The following is a 13,918-nucleotide window of genomic DNA, read 5'->3' as shown; positions in this document are numbered from 1 at the left end:
CTGATTTCAATATACATAAATTGCCAATCAAATGATCAGAGTTCCATAAACAAGTGTTATTATACTGGAAAATGCTCTACGTACAAAATTACTCACCACACTCCACTATCATATGGAATAACAAATGTGTACTGTTTTGCAATAAGTAATTATTTTACAAAGACTGGATGGAGAGGAACATTGGTCTGTTGTACACTTACGCTAATGGTTACATGTTAAACTATGAACAATTCTGTGCAAAGTATAAATTCTATCCCCACAAAGTTGAATTTACCAGATTACTTAAAGCATTACCAAAACAATTTATTAATCAGATGCAAAATATAATAGCATGTCATCCTATAACCCCACAATTACCCACTCTATCTATTAATGGAATATCATTCTCTCAGTCCCAGAAACCCGTCGTAAGCTCAGAGGTGACAGGGCTTTCTCTGTTGCAGGTCCACGACTGTGGAATGAGTTGCCACTGAGTGTCCGGCAGGCTCCCACACTCTCAGTCTTTAAGTCTCGCTTGAAGACCCACTTCTATTCGCTTGCCTTTAACACGGTGTGATTTGTTTTGGTCCGGTCTGTTCTCTACTCTGTTGGCCATTTTAGTTAGCTTCTGCTGCTATTTGTATCTGTATTTCTATTTTATGTTTTCCTGTCCGCTGTGCATGTTTGTGTTCTTTTGTACAGCACTTTGGTTGGCCTTGTTGCTGTTTTAAGTGCTATATAAATAAATTGGTATGGTATGGTATGGTATCATTTACTGACAAAAAAATTAAACAACCACACAATTAGAAGCTGTCTAAATGAAACCTTATTCCCCGGGAAAATAAATAAAAATAATATACTTTGTAAATCTGACAAAAAAAAAAATCAATAGAAATGTTAAGAACTCTAAATTTAAAACTCCCCATACAACCAAAGGCTAAAGAAACACACTTTAAAATGTTTAATGCAGTTTACCCCTCCAAAGAGCTACTAAGAAATCGTTTTAATTTTGATGACAATAAATGCTGATTCTGTTAACAGGATATAGAAACAATAAACCATATCTTCTATGAATGCAACAAAACCAAAATATTCTGGAATCACTTAGAAAGATGGTTCACACTGAAAATTACACTTCCTGAATCTATTTCCAGAGACATGGCAACATTTGGAATATTATTGAAAAACAAAAGAATGGAACTCGGTTGTAATCTGATATTTTGTCTGGCAAACCCTTAACAAAAAGTAGTACATTTGGAGTTTATTTTTGCAAGTATACTTTAAGTTAAGTATTTCAAGTATACTACACACCATACTTGTAGTGTACTAGAAGTATACTGATTTAATACTTGTTTGGACCAAATTGGGACATTTTTATACTGTTTTTAAGTATATCAAATAAAGTTTATAAAAAGTAAACTTCAAGTACTCATTTTTAGTGTAAAATAAGTATACTTATAGTATACTTAAATAAACTACTTTTTGCTAAGGGAAATTCTTTAGTCATAAACAGAAAGTGCTAAAATCATCCCCAGTTTTTAATTTTTTTAAAATCTGAATTATATTTGAAATCTCTGAAATATATTGAAACACATGCACACCTGTATGAAATGTTAATGCAATTGCCCACTAATGCATGTTAATCCTAATCGTACAACATACAACCCCTTGTTGTAGTTTATTTCATTTTATTTCTTTTTTCTCTTTCTTTCTTTCCTTTTTTTTCATATTCTCTGTTATGCCCTTTTGAGAGTTACACTATTGTGAATTGTCATATTTGTTTGTACTTGTTTTTGCTAAATAAAGTTTAAATAAATAAATAAATAAATAAATATGCAGCTTCCTGACGCGCTTTCTCCGGCATGTTACGTAAACTGGCGCATGCGCAGCGAAGCCAGTTTTCGTAGCTGCATTTCCTGCTTGCTGTTTCCAACCGAAGCGATGGCAGAAGTGAAAGCTGCCTTGAGATATGGAGGTACGTTCTGTTTTTATTCGAGCAAGAAGGCTTTGCTACGTATGTCGTCACGTTTGGTGTGTAAAACAAGTCTTAAAGCTGCGTGTGTTGAAACGGGGGCTCAAACTGAGGCGTAGTTAGCTGAAGCAGCTAGTTTAGCCGGTGATGCTTCAGTGAGGTCTGGAGGAAAGCTGGAGGGCTGTGGTTGACACCGAAACAAAACGTGCACTTTGAGTTTTGTTTGCATTCTGTCATTACAGTTATAGCTGCTTTCTTAAGCTCCACGGTGCTCGCTTTTGTTGAAGATCTAGATGAAACGTAAGTGATGCACTTTATGAAATCATAGCTTCCTGTTTTAATCAACATGCAACTTCCGTGTAGGGATTCATACTGTGGGTGTTTGGTAGTGCTTTCTCTTCTGCTGCATTATTTGCTTTGACTATTTTCCAATTTGTCACAAAATTTAGCAGATAGTACTGGATTAGTTCTTATTTCTTCTTATAATACCTGTTTAATCTATAAATGCATGCATGCCAATTGTTTCCTTCTAAATGCATGATTTTAGATAAGTTGCAATGAATTGTTTGTCAGTGATTACACCAAAACAAATATTAAGCCACAATTTTTATAGCTAACCCACTCGTTTTGAGCTGTTGACCTTTAATTTCTTTCTATCTAAACATGCAAATGCCACTTGCGTTGCACACACAACTTCTTTTTCTTTGATTTCCCATTTGATTTTCACACCAATAAATATAGTTTCTTGTTCTCTGAAAACGTACACAAGGAAAATCAAAGTGTTCTCATGTTTTAGAAAACTTCTTTATTGGTAATAGAAAAATATTCTTAACTTAGTAGCAACTTTATTGCAAAAGTTGTTTTTATAGCGATGTAGTTGCTACTTTGTCCATTAATAAGTGACTCATTTTGCGTAAAAAAAAAAGGCAAGTCAGCATTATAATAAAATTGCTTGTCATATTTACTATCAAAACTGTAATAATTTGTTGTATTGTATTTTTTTTTTTAGGTTTAAAGATACCAGGTTGAATGAGATCTGGCTGGTTGATGTGAGTTTGATATCACACACACAAACACAAAGTGATTAGAGATTAGTGAGCTGAGGTTTATTCTGTATCCATCGCTCCTCTGTCTCGTTCATCCCTTGCGGAAATGAGAGCCGTCTGGATGGGATGTAATAAAGGAGACCGTCGTCTGTGTCAGTGAATGGTCAATGAGAAGTCATGCATGGTTCCCAAAGCCAGGGGGCTTGGAGGGGTTTATATCAGAGTTTGTGTCTGAGCCCATCAGAGGCAAAGTTGCTTTGACAGCTCATTTGGACTGCAGGAGTGGCTTCATCTATGTGGAAGCTTTATTATGTATTTGAGTTACCATTTCTCATATAGATCTGTTTGATAGGAGTTGTGTAATTTGTCACAGCTTGCCTTCGAAAGTTAAATCTGAACTAAATTAGGTGAACTAATCAACAGACATGTGAATGTAATGAATGAAAAGTAAATCTGTCAGTTTAAGTATTTCAAATAGCTTATTTTTGCACCCAAACTGGAATGATTAATAATTTAGACCTCTTCTTCATTTAAAGAAAAATCAAATGCATTCAGTATGAAGGCAATCTTATGTTCAGCATTTCCAGTTTGTGTGCATGCGTGCATCTTTACAGTACATTTATGTATATTTACTGACAACGTTGTTTGCTGATGGGCAAACATTCTGAAGCAAATAGCATCATGAGAGGCAGATTAAAAAAAAGCTGTGTTTACCTTGATATAATAACTAGACTTGAAAGTTGCTAGATGTAAAAATGATTGCAAACCATTTTATAGAAAACAACTTTCACTGTGACAAAAGTAACGTCAACAGTTAATTGCTTTGCAGATAAATGTTATTAATCACAGCTTGTCCCGTTTATTTAATGGCAATATAACAGTAAAACGGTACAGTATATTATAATACTTTGTCTACTTTTTTTCCGCTACCACATTTTCCAAGCATGTCTGTTTGATTACGCACTTTTTTTCTGTTCAAAACTTTTTTCTGTACCTTCACTAAAGCTTTAAAGTTGTTGCAACAAACATAACCACAAGGGCACATTATCAGGATTTTAATTAAACACAACACAACAATATTAAATTCACGTCAATTTCTTTACAAAATTCAAATCTCACGGCTCTTAAAACGGACTGTGAACAAGTTCAGTTTAAGTCCAATAATTTTAAAATGAGTTTAATTTTGATTAATAATCAATGCATCACTGCATAAATGAGTTAACTCAGTGTGTCCATTCAGGTCAACATGGCAAAATGTTTTGCTTTATAATTAAAATTTTGATTTTACATATGCGTGAGAATATGTCTTTTTAATTAAAAAATGTATTTTTTTATGGTGATCTTTTTCAGTTCTATGCCCCATGGTGTGGTTACTGTAAAAAGCTCGAGCCAATATGGCAGGAAGTGGGAGCGGAGCTGAAGAGCTCTGGGTCGCCGGTGCATGTTGGAAAGATGGACGCTACTGCTTACTCAGGTGAGAAAATCATCGGGCAGTTTAATATACATCCCCTCAAAGCTCGCATTCTTTCAAGTGTCGGACAAAGCGAGCGAGTGAGTGACAGGCTTTTGATTTACAAATGGATTCAGCTGTGATTGTGAAACGAGATTATAGTGATGTGTTTTTAATCAAGCATTGTAGGAAGTTGGGTCTCTCCAGCTTTCTAAAAGAATAAAATAGAATGGAATAGAAACAGCCTTTATTGTCCCACAGATGGGAGATTCAAGTGCAACAGCAGCAACAGATAAAAAGAGACGTAAAAAGGCCTCAGTTTACAGGCCAAAATTTAATTTACCTTCAAATATCAAGAAGCATTTCTGCTATAAGGCTCTGGAGGGTCTCCTCTCACAAGCTTTTTTGTTTTTTGTTCATCGAAATTCTTGTCAGAATTGCCCAGCTGAGGTCTGTCTATGCCTTTTTAATTAATTTTTTTATCATAAGAGAAAACTTTTTTTTATTTTGAATGTCTTTGTAATGTTATTCTAGTATTTTCAAAGTGTTGCAAAACAAAGGTGCAACACTAGTTTTTTGTCAAATTTAGGATTATGACAAACGCAGTAATCTGGATTTAGGGTAAATTTAAATTAAACAAATGTCCACTTGTCATATTATTAAATATTAAATATTAACTATACAGTGCATCCAGAAAGTATTCACAGCACTTCACTTTTTCCACATTTTGTGTTACAGCCTTATTCTAAATTGTATTAAATTGATCTTGCCTCAAATTCTACGCGATACCCCGTTATGACAAGTTAAAAAAAAAAAGTTTTTTCAGATTTTTGCAAATTTATTAAAAATAGAAAACTAATAAACTGCACTTTGTAAGTATTCACAGCCTTTGCCATGAAGCTCCAAATTGAGCTCAGGTGCATACTGAGTCCACTGGTCATTCTCGAGATGTTTCTGCAACTTACCGTAAATGGAGTCCCACCTGTGGTACATTCAGTTGACTGGACTTGATTTGGAAAGATGCACGCCTGCCTATAGAAGGTCTCACAGTTGACAGTGCATGTCAGAGCACAAACACCAAGTATGAAGTCAAAGGAATTGTCTGTAGACTTCTGAGACAGGAATGTGTTGAGGCACAAATCTGGGGAAGAATACAGAAAAGTTTCTGCTGCCTTGAACGTCCCAGTGAGCCAAGTGGCCTCCATCATTCACGAATGGAAGAAGTTTGGAACCACCAGGACTCTTCCTAGATCTGGCTGGTCGTCTAAACTGTGCGATCAGGGGAGAAGGGCCTTAGTCAGGGCGGTGACCAAGAACCTGATGGTCACTCTGTCCGAGCTCCAGCGTTCCTCTGTGGAGAGTGGAGAACCTTCTAGAAGGACAACCATCTCTGCAGCAATTCACCAATCAGGCTGTATGGTAGAGTGGACGGATGAATGCCACTCCTTATAAATGGCACATGGCAGCCCGTCTGGAGTTTGCCAAAAGGCACCTGAAGGACCCTTAGACTACAAGAAACAACATTCTCAGGTCTGATGAGACAAAGATTTAACTCTTTGGTGTGAATGCCAGGTGTCATGTTTGGAGGAAATCAGGCACCGCTCATCACCAGGCCAATGCCATCCCTACAGCGATGCATGGTGGTGACAGCATCATGCTATGGGGATGTTTTTCAGCAGCAGGAACTGGTAAAATAGTCAGGATAGAGGGATAGATCAATGCATCAATGTATACAGACATCCTGGATGAAAACCTGCTCCAGAGCACTCTTGACAGACGGGGCGCCGGTTCATTTTTCATCAGGACAACGGCCCAAAGCACACGGCCAAGATCTCCTAGGATTGGCTTCAGGACCACTCTGTGAAGGTCCTGGAGGGACCAAGCCAGAGTCCAGGCTTGTATCCTATTGAACATGTCTGGGGATATCTGAAAATGACTGCACAGACGTCTCCTATCCAACCTGATGGAGCTTGAGAAGTACTGCAAAGAAGAATGGGACAAACTGCCTAAAGATAGGTGTGCTCAGTTTGAAGCATCATATTCAAAAAGACTGGAGGCTGTGACTGCTGCCAAATGTGGATCAACAAAGTATTCTTAGTTCTCTATTTTTAATAAATATGCAGAAATCTCAAAAAATATATTTTGTCACTTTGTCATAATGGGATATCATGTGTAGAATGTTGAGGAAAGAGATGAAAACAATTTGGAACAGGGCTGCAACATAAAATGTGGAAACAATGAAACACTGAATAATTTCCAGATGCACTGTATTTATATATGAAAATGTAAATTATTATTTTAATGCCAGACAAAATTGTCTTATTTGAAACCTATAAAAGTGAAACACAAATCTCTTTTGATCTGTTATGCTAATATTTTATTTTGTCTTATTAATTTTCTACTTTGCAGGAATGGCATCCGAGTTTGGCGTTCGTGGATACCCGACGATAAAACTGTAAGTGCTTGAGTGGCTTCTTAGGTTTAGGTTAACTGTTGTTACTGCACTAATTTAATACTTGTTCCTAAGAAAGATGGTGTAAATCAGCAGCTTTCTTAAAAAACGTTCAACTTTCTGAAGTACCTATGTATAATTTTTTGGGAGCCAATTTTCATGAAGTTCACGTTTGTCGAATGAGCTCATCCTCATTCTATCAGGCAATAGATTTTTTATGGACTATATTTTCTGCTTTATTTTAAGTTTCCCCTAAAAGACTTTTGATATATCACTGTCTGTTCAATTCAAACACAATGTAATAAACGCCAGTCGTGTCCAGTCCACCCCATTTATTTCAAGCAATGTGTTACAAATCGAATATCTGTTTACTTTATTTGTTTTAATTAGCAACAATTTTTGTGAACATGTAACCTTACGCAATGAAAAATGACCAATGGCAAGATGCAGTATCAAATAACTAAGAAAAATATTTGTTTAGATAAAAATCACATTAATCACATACAGTAAGTTGTAGCTGCAAACAAATCAAGAACAAGAATATTCAGTGGTGCTTGTGAAGCCTTTATATATTTTTTTATATTTCTGCATCAATATGACCTAAAATATCATTAGATTTTTAATTTTTTTTACACAAGGCCTAAAAGTATATAAAGAGAACCCAGTTAAACAAGTGAGACAAACATATTATACTTGGTCATTTATTTATTGAGGAAAATGATTAAGTATTACATATTTGTGAGTAGTAAAAGTATGTGAACCTCTAGGATTAACAGTTAATTTGAAGGTGAAATTAGAGTCAGGTGTTTTCAATCAGTGGCTGATGATCAGGTGTGAGTGGGAACCCTGTTTGATTTAAATAACAGGATCCATCACAGTCTGATCTTCACAACATGTTTGTTGAAGTGGATCATGACAGGAACAAAGGAGATTTCTGAGGAGCTCAGAAAAAGAGTTGTTGATGCTCATCAGGTTGGAAAAGGTTACAAAACGTCTGTCAAGAGTTTGGACTCTACCGATCCACAGTCAGACAGATTGTGTACAAATGGAGGACATTCAAGACCATTGTTACCCTCCCCAGGAGTGGTGGACCAACAGATCATTCAAGGCGTGTAATAGTCAGAGAGGTCACAAAGAACCCCAGGGTAACTTCTAACAACTGAAGGCCTCTCACATTAATGTTCATGTTCATGAGTCCACCATCAGGAGAACTCTGCACAGCAATGTGGGCATGACAGGGTTGAAGGAGGAAACCACTGCTCTCCAACAAGAACTTGGCTGCTCGTCTGCAGTTTGATAAATATCACGTGGACAAGCCAGAAGACTGTTGGAAGAATGTTTTGTGGACGGATGAGACCAAAATAAAACCGTTTTGGTTTTGAAAAGTTTTATGATAGGAGAAAGGAAAACTCTGCATTCCTGAAGAAGAACCTTATCCCATCTGTGAACCATGGTGGTGGTAGTATCATGGTTTGGGCCTGTTTTGCAGCATCTGGGCCAGGACGGCTTGCCAACATTGATGGAACCATGAATTCTGAAAATTTCAGGACATCTGTCCATGAACTGAATCTCAGGAGAAGGTATATCATGCAGCAAGACAATGACCCTAAGCACACAAGTTGTTCTACCAAACAATGTTAATGTTTAAAGAAGAGTAAAGTTAATGTTTTGGAATGACCACACCAAATACGGAAAACAAAGGTTCACATACTTTTGCCACTCACAAATATGTATTACTGGATCATTTCCCTCAAAAAATAAATGACCAAGTTTAATATTTTTGTCTCTTTTGTTTAACTGGGTTCTCTTTATCTACTTTTAGGACTTGTGTGAAAATCTGATGATGTTTAAGGTCATATATGTAGAAATATAGAAAATTCTAGGGATACACGATATTATCTGGATGGTATCGGCCAATATTAGCGATAAAGTTAAATATCAGACATCGACCATTCCATCAAAATAACTCACCAACATAAAAAGCGCTGTTTATTTATATATGTGTATATGGCATAAAATTTAACATTGAATATTTAAATTTGACATTAAACATAATCCTAGTTGAAGTATTACATCATTTTCAGCCCCCTTTTTGGCATATGCATTTGGTAGCAGGCCAAAAAGACAAAGACCATGCAGAATAATGAAGTATTTTAATTCCACAGCAGAGAAAGCTATGTAGTCTCTGTAAGTAGGTCTAGGAAAAAAAATCAGTATTTGTATTGGATATAGGCCAAAAATCCTATATCGTGCATCTCTCGAAAATTCTAAATGGTTAACAAACTTCCAAGCACCACTGTATGTCATTTCTGTTTTTTAATAATAATAATAAAAAATAAAAATCAAAACTTCTTAATGGCTCTTAATATTAAAATATATACTCTAGTATCATTTTAAGACTAACCAAAACATAAAATTAAGGTGATTAAAAACTTATATATGAAAACGATAAAAAGAAAACATGATTGTCCTGCGGTTAAGACACTTTTCAATTACCTAATTTATAAACTGTGACAAACAACAGCTAAATATAATAAAACAGCCCACAGCTTTTGTGAGAACCAGATAAACTGAAGCTTCATGGAGGCTCAGAGTTTGTTCCCACAGAGAGTTAATTATCACTGACTCTTCATGGCGGCAGTTTTACAATCAACTATCAGCCAGTAAACACAGACTGTCTAATGAATTAAGCAAATAAACTTGTTTTAATGATATTACCGTTATCAGTAAAAGCTGCCTGCAGAGTTCTTGTCCCTGATATCTGGCTGTGCGTCATGACACACAGCCAATTTGACTTTCTGGGTTTAATCCCCCATTTTCCCCCGTTTGCCCCAGTTATTTTTGCATTAAGGTTCAAAACAATGAAGCCATGGCTGCTTAAGGTTTCTGACTGAACCAACAATAATTGGGGCGTGCAACAGTTTTCCTCTGTAGTCTCGCTCCGAGATACTTTTCCTGCAGGTTCCAGCTTTGAAAATTACATTTTATTGAGACAATAAGGACATGATAAACGTGTCTGTAGCTTTTAATTTCAGCCCAGAGCTGCCCGCTCAGAGCTGATTTTATTCTTGTCAACAGTAGAAAAAAACAACTTAGTCTCTCTCCCACAAACGCATGCACGCACACACACATATATAATCACCAATTGTTGGGAGTTGGACCAACCGTGCCTGATTGAAAATCTTAAGTTTATCACCCAATGCTACAGTCCATTATTTTCTAGTCTTATCCCCTTGGATACTTTGTCAAACTCAAGAACCACAGGCCAAATCTGGTCCCCCAAGATGATAATTTAAAGGTGAAATATTGTATTTCTTTAATTTTTTTCTTAAAAAAACACAAAACCCAACTGATAAATATGTATAGATGTATATACTTCTCTTGCCTGTTGGTTACCGTTGAAGCCAGAAAGACGACTGGATCATTCTGTCATTATTGATTCTGATGTGGAAAGAGTAACAGAACGTCAAGTGAGACTGATCAAACTCTTGTTGATGAACCTGCAACCAAGAAAAGATATCAGGTATCTGACTCGAGTTAGGATTTTGCCCTCTGCTCCTCATGTTTTTGCCTCCATTAGTGGTGTATCCCTGGTCCGATCTTTGCTGTTGTGTTTTGTCCCTCGAGGTTTGGCCTCTAGAGATGCCCTCAGATACCCAACTGTGTTCAGGAGAGAATAAGGTGGCGGTGTGTTTTCCTTAAGGCATATTAACTGACAAACTGTTCACACGTGTTAAACTTCAATTGGATTAAGTTTGTCTCTCCTGGATGCTGTCAATTGCACAATTCTGCAGGGGAAAATTATGAACGAAACCCAATCATATTAACAAGTACTGCTTGGTTTAATTTGCCTCCTTTTTAAGTCTAACGTTTCCTATCTGTTAGAACTGCAACTGCATTAACTCTTCCTGTTTCTGCTGATATCGTCTGTGTAACTTAGAATAAACTATTTCCTAAAGTGCAACATCTTTTTTAATTTCATAATGTATAACTTTAGGTAGATGCCGTCTGCTAAACAGCAGAACTCATGAGATGAGAAAAATGAGCGGTTTCCTACAATGTGTCTGAATATAAAGTGTTTTATCAGCGAACTACAAGAGTGGGCTCCCCATTTAGTTCCATCAAGCTCTTTTGGGAAACTGCCATATGATCACTGCAGGACTCATAACATTAAACCAAGCAAGTGATGAAACAACCATCAAAGAACCTCCCCTGATGACAGGAGACTTGATTTAGAGTTTATTTCCCCCTGAGCTCATTAAGCCCTGTGGGCTGATGCAACCTTGGCAAGACTTAATGCGCTCTGCATGTAAGAGGAACGTGGCACGACCACCTTCCACGGATGGAACTCAATTAGAAAACGTCATTTGTCTTATATTTCCACTGAAGGTACAAATGTTTAAAAGAAACAGATTTTTTTTTTAAATATAGATAGCCTTTTTTCAGTTTAGAGAAACAGGGTTTTTTAGTCATGTCTGCGTTGAGTAGCGTTTAAATCTGACACTGTTTTTAGAAATCTCTTCATCCACATGGAAACACCGATAACTGTTTTTAGCACTGTAATGCTGTGCCAAAATTACACCAAAAACAATTAACAAGGCATGGAGCATACACATAAAGCTTGCACGCTGGTTATGAAATGTAAACGCAACAATATGAAGATGTCCTCGGGACATAGGTTGGATTGGAGGTGGGGCTATAACATCATTTTTGTCCCCTGTCACGGAGTAAAAGGGAAATTGGAACTACCCTCTGTCCATGTTATGAGCATGAAAACTTGGAAAAATAAACACAATATTGACTTCCATTTTGGTGTGTGGCTGCATCTACATGTAAGAAAGTTTATTTTCAAAAATTGGTTTGCAGTGTCAAAATCCAAGATGGCCACCGCCATATACACATGTAAACTAGTCACCCCAATCATTCCTCAAATGACTGGGGTGGCTGAAAATTAATCTGTGGTGGCTAAGGCCACCCCTGTTTTCACCTTTGGGTCTAAATTGCTCCCTCCACTTGCCAGGATTTGTATCTGCGTTGCCTCAGACAAGCAGAAAACAACAACAAGAACAAACTACCTGTCGTCTTCTAACAGTGTAACTCCTACCCACCTTTAATGTCTTGCACCAAAAACATTTAGGTTTACTTGCATTCCCTGTTCAATTCTAGTCCAGAAAAACACTCATTTCAAACTACAAACATTCACTATTCAAATCTCTTAGCGATGAGGGGCATCGCTGTATCACTTGTTTAAGTAGTGTGTTCGCTGTCTTTACAAAAATACAAGGATGACATTTCCATCCATCCATCCATTTTCTTTACCCGCTTATTCCATTTTTGGGTCACGGGGGTCGCTGGTGCCCATGTCCAACAATCACTGTGCGAGGGGCGGGGTACACCCTGGACGGGTCGCAAGTCCATCACAGGGCCACATAGAGACAAACGAGACAAACAACCATTCACTCTCTCACTCACACCTAGGGACAATTTAGAGTTACCAATCAGCCTAACATGCATGTTTTTGGACTGTGGGAGGAAACCGGAGTACCCGGAGAAAACCCACGCATGCACGGAGAGAACATGCAAACTCCACCCAGAAAGGCCCCCCGACTGGGGTTTGAACCAGGGACCTGCTCGCTGAGAGGCAGCAGCTCTACCAGTTGCGCCACCGTGCTGCCTGGATGACATTTCATTCTTTCTTTTTGTATTTATTTTTGGTTCTGGAGCAAGTGTCAAATCAAATATAGTGTCCAGCTTCCAAAATGCCATTTCAGTGTGGTTGCAGGGATCAAACCTTTTAGATATTTACAAAACACTTCTGTAGAGACAGCCTCTGATTCAAATCAGGTTTTCATTAATAACTATGAAACAAAATGCTGGCAACCCGCTTTGGTCTTGGCCCCTCTCAGGCTTGTTGTCAGCTTGGAAATCTGGTCAGTAATAAAATTTTACCATTTCAGACTGAGGTTGTTCAAAGAACTATCTACAACAGGTAAGATACCGTTACCTAAACTATGTGAATTATTGCTTTAAAGTGGACTGGTGGTGCCTATAGGTTTGCTGAGTCGTGCAGCAATTTGCTTAAACTCAATTACTTCTGCATCTCGAGAGCAAGTGAAAAAAGAATGAATAAAGTGTTTCAAGTAAAAGTTTAGACTCAAATAACCACACATGCTTCACTTCACAGGAGAGTGTCTTTAAAACAAATATTTTAAAGCTGCTTGTGTATAAAGCAGACCAAATCAGGCTTCACTTTTAACAGCTAACAGAATTCTCAGCCTACTTTGCGATCCATCTCATCAAAACTCGTCATTTAAGAACATTCTGCGGTTTGAGTTCTTGGTTTCTGCTGCAACAAGCAAAACAAAATCAGTATTGAGTCAAACAGCAGAAGTTCTTAAAACCATCACGCCTTGTGTCACTGCAGCAGATTGGTGTAGATGTAGAAGTTTTTCCTGGCATACATTACGGCCCCTAATACCAGCTGAGCTCTGTTCAAATGTCACAGCAAGCCAGACTTCCGATGCTGACTGTGCACGCCCTGATGGCTCCTAGCAGCAGGACAAGATGCCATTTCACAGAACACCAACATGTCAACTCCTCTTGCCTCTCTCTGTCCCACACTGCATGTTTGGGATGCGTTAGAAAATAAGAGTCTCTGCTTCAACATGCAGCTGAGAAATCTGCAGCTATAGTCTGATCAATGAAACTGAAACCAAATGTGGGAAGATTATATAAAAAATTTATTACATTTTAGTCACAAAGCATTCAGGATCTGTGTATAAGCACATGCTGCTTATCCATGCTGCTGATTTCCTGCCTTTAAGCTGCTGTATTCATACCCATCTGCTCACAACAGACTCATGTTCAGGCTGCTGTTTAATACACCGTATTGTTATATTATTATTGTTTAGTGTGTATACAGTACCTCGTTTATCACGGGGGATCTGTGACCTGAAGCCTCGCGATAAGTGGAAAAACCGCAAAGTAGGAATAGTAGTACAAGTACTAAGTTGTAGTTT

At 37.5% G+C, this 13,918-nt stretch overlaps 1 protein-coding gene across 1 annotated transcript in view; it reads left to right on the top strand.

Annotated features, from left to right (window-relative positions):
- The first annotated feature begins 1,860 nt into the window (after window positions 1-1,860).
- tmx3b (thioredoxin related transmembrane protein 3b) overlaps window positions 1,861-13,918 on the top strand; it is a 62,117-nt gene continuing 50,059 nt past the window's right edge. Inside the window, exons 1-5 of the mRNA XM_037694228.1 lie at window positions 1,861-1,954; window positions 2,194-2,251; window positions 2,961-3,000; window positions 4,348-4,471; window positions 6,857-6,902. Of these exons, the coding sequence (XP_037550156.1) occupies window positions 1,861-1,954; window positions 2,194-2,251; window positions 2,961-3,000; window positions 4,348-4,471; window positions 6,857-6,902 (362 nt within the window). The remainder of the gene's footprint in view (window positions 1,955-2,193; window positions 2,252-2,960; window positions 3,001-4,347; window positions 4,472-6,856; window positions 6,903-13,918) is intronic.

Source organism: Nematolebias whitei, chromosome 20 (genome assembly GCF_014905685.2).
Source record: "Nematolebias whitei isolate Nwh7 chromosome 20, NemWhi1, whole genome shotgun sequence".
NCBI classification, from domain to species: domain Eukaryota; kingdom Metazoa; phylum Chordata; class Actinopteri; order Cyprinodontiformes; family Rivulidae; genus Nematolebias; species Nematolebias whitei.
This window is presented reverse-complemented; position numbering and strand designations above follow the sequence as displayed.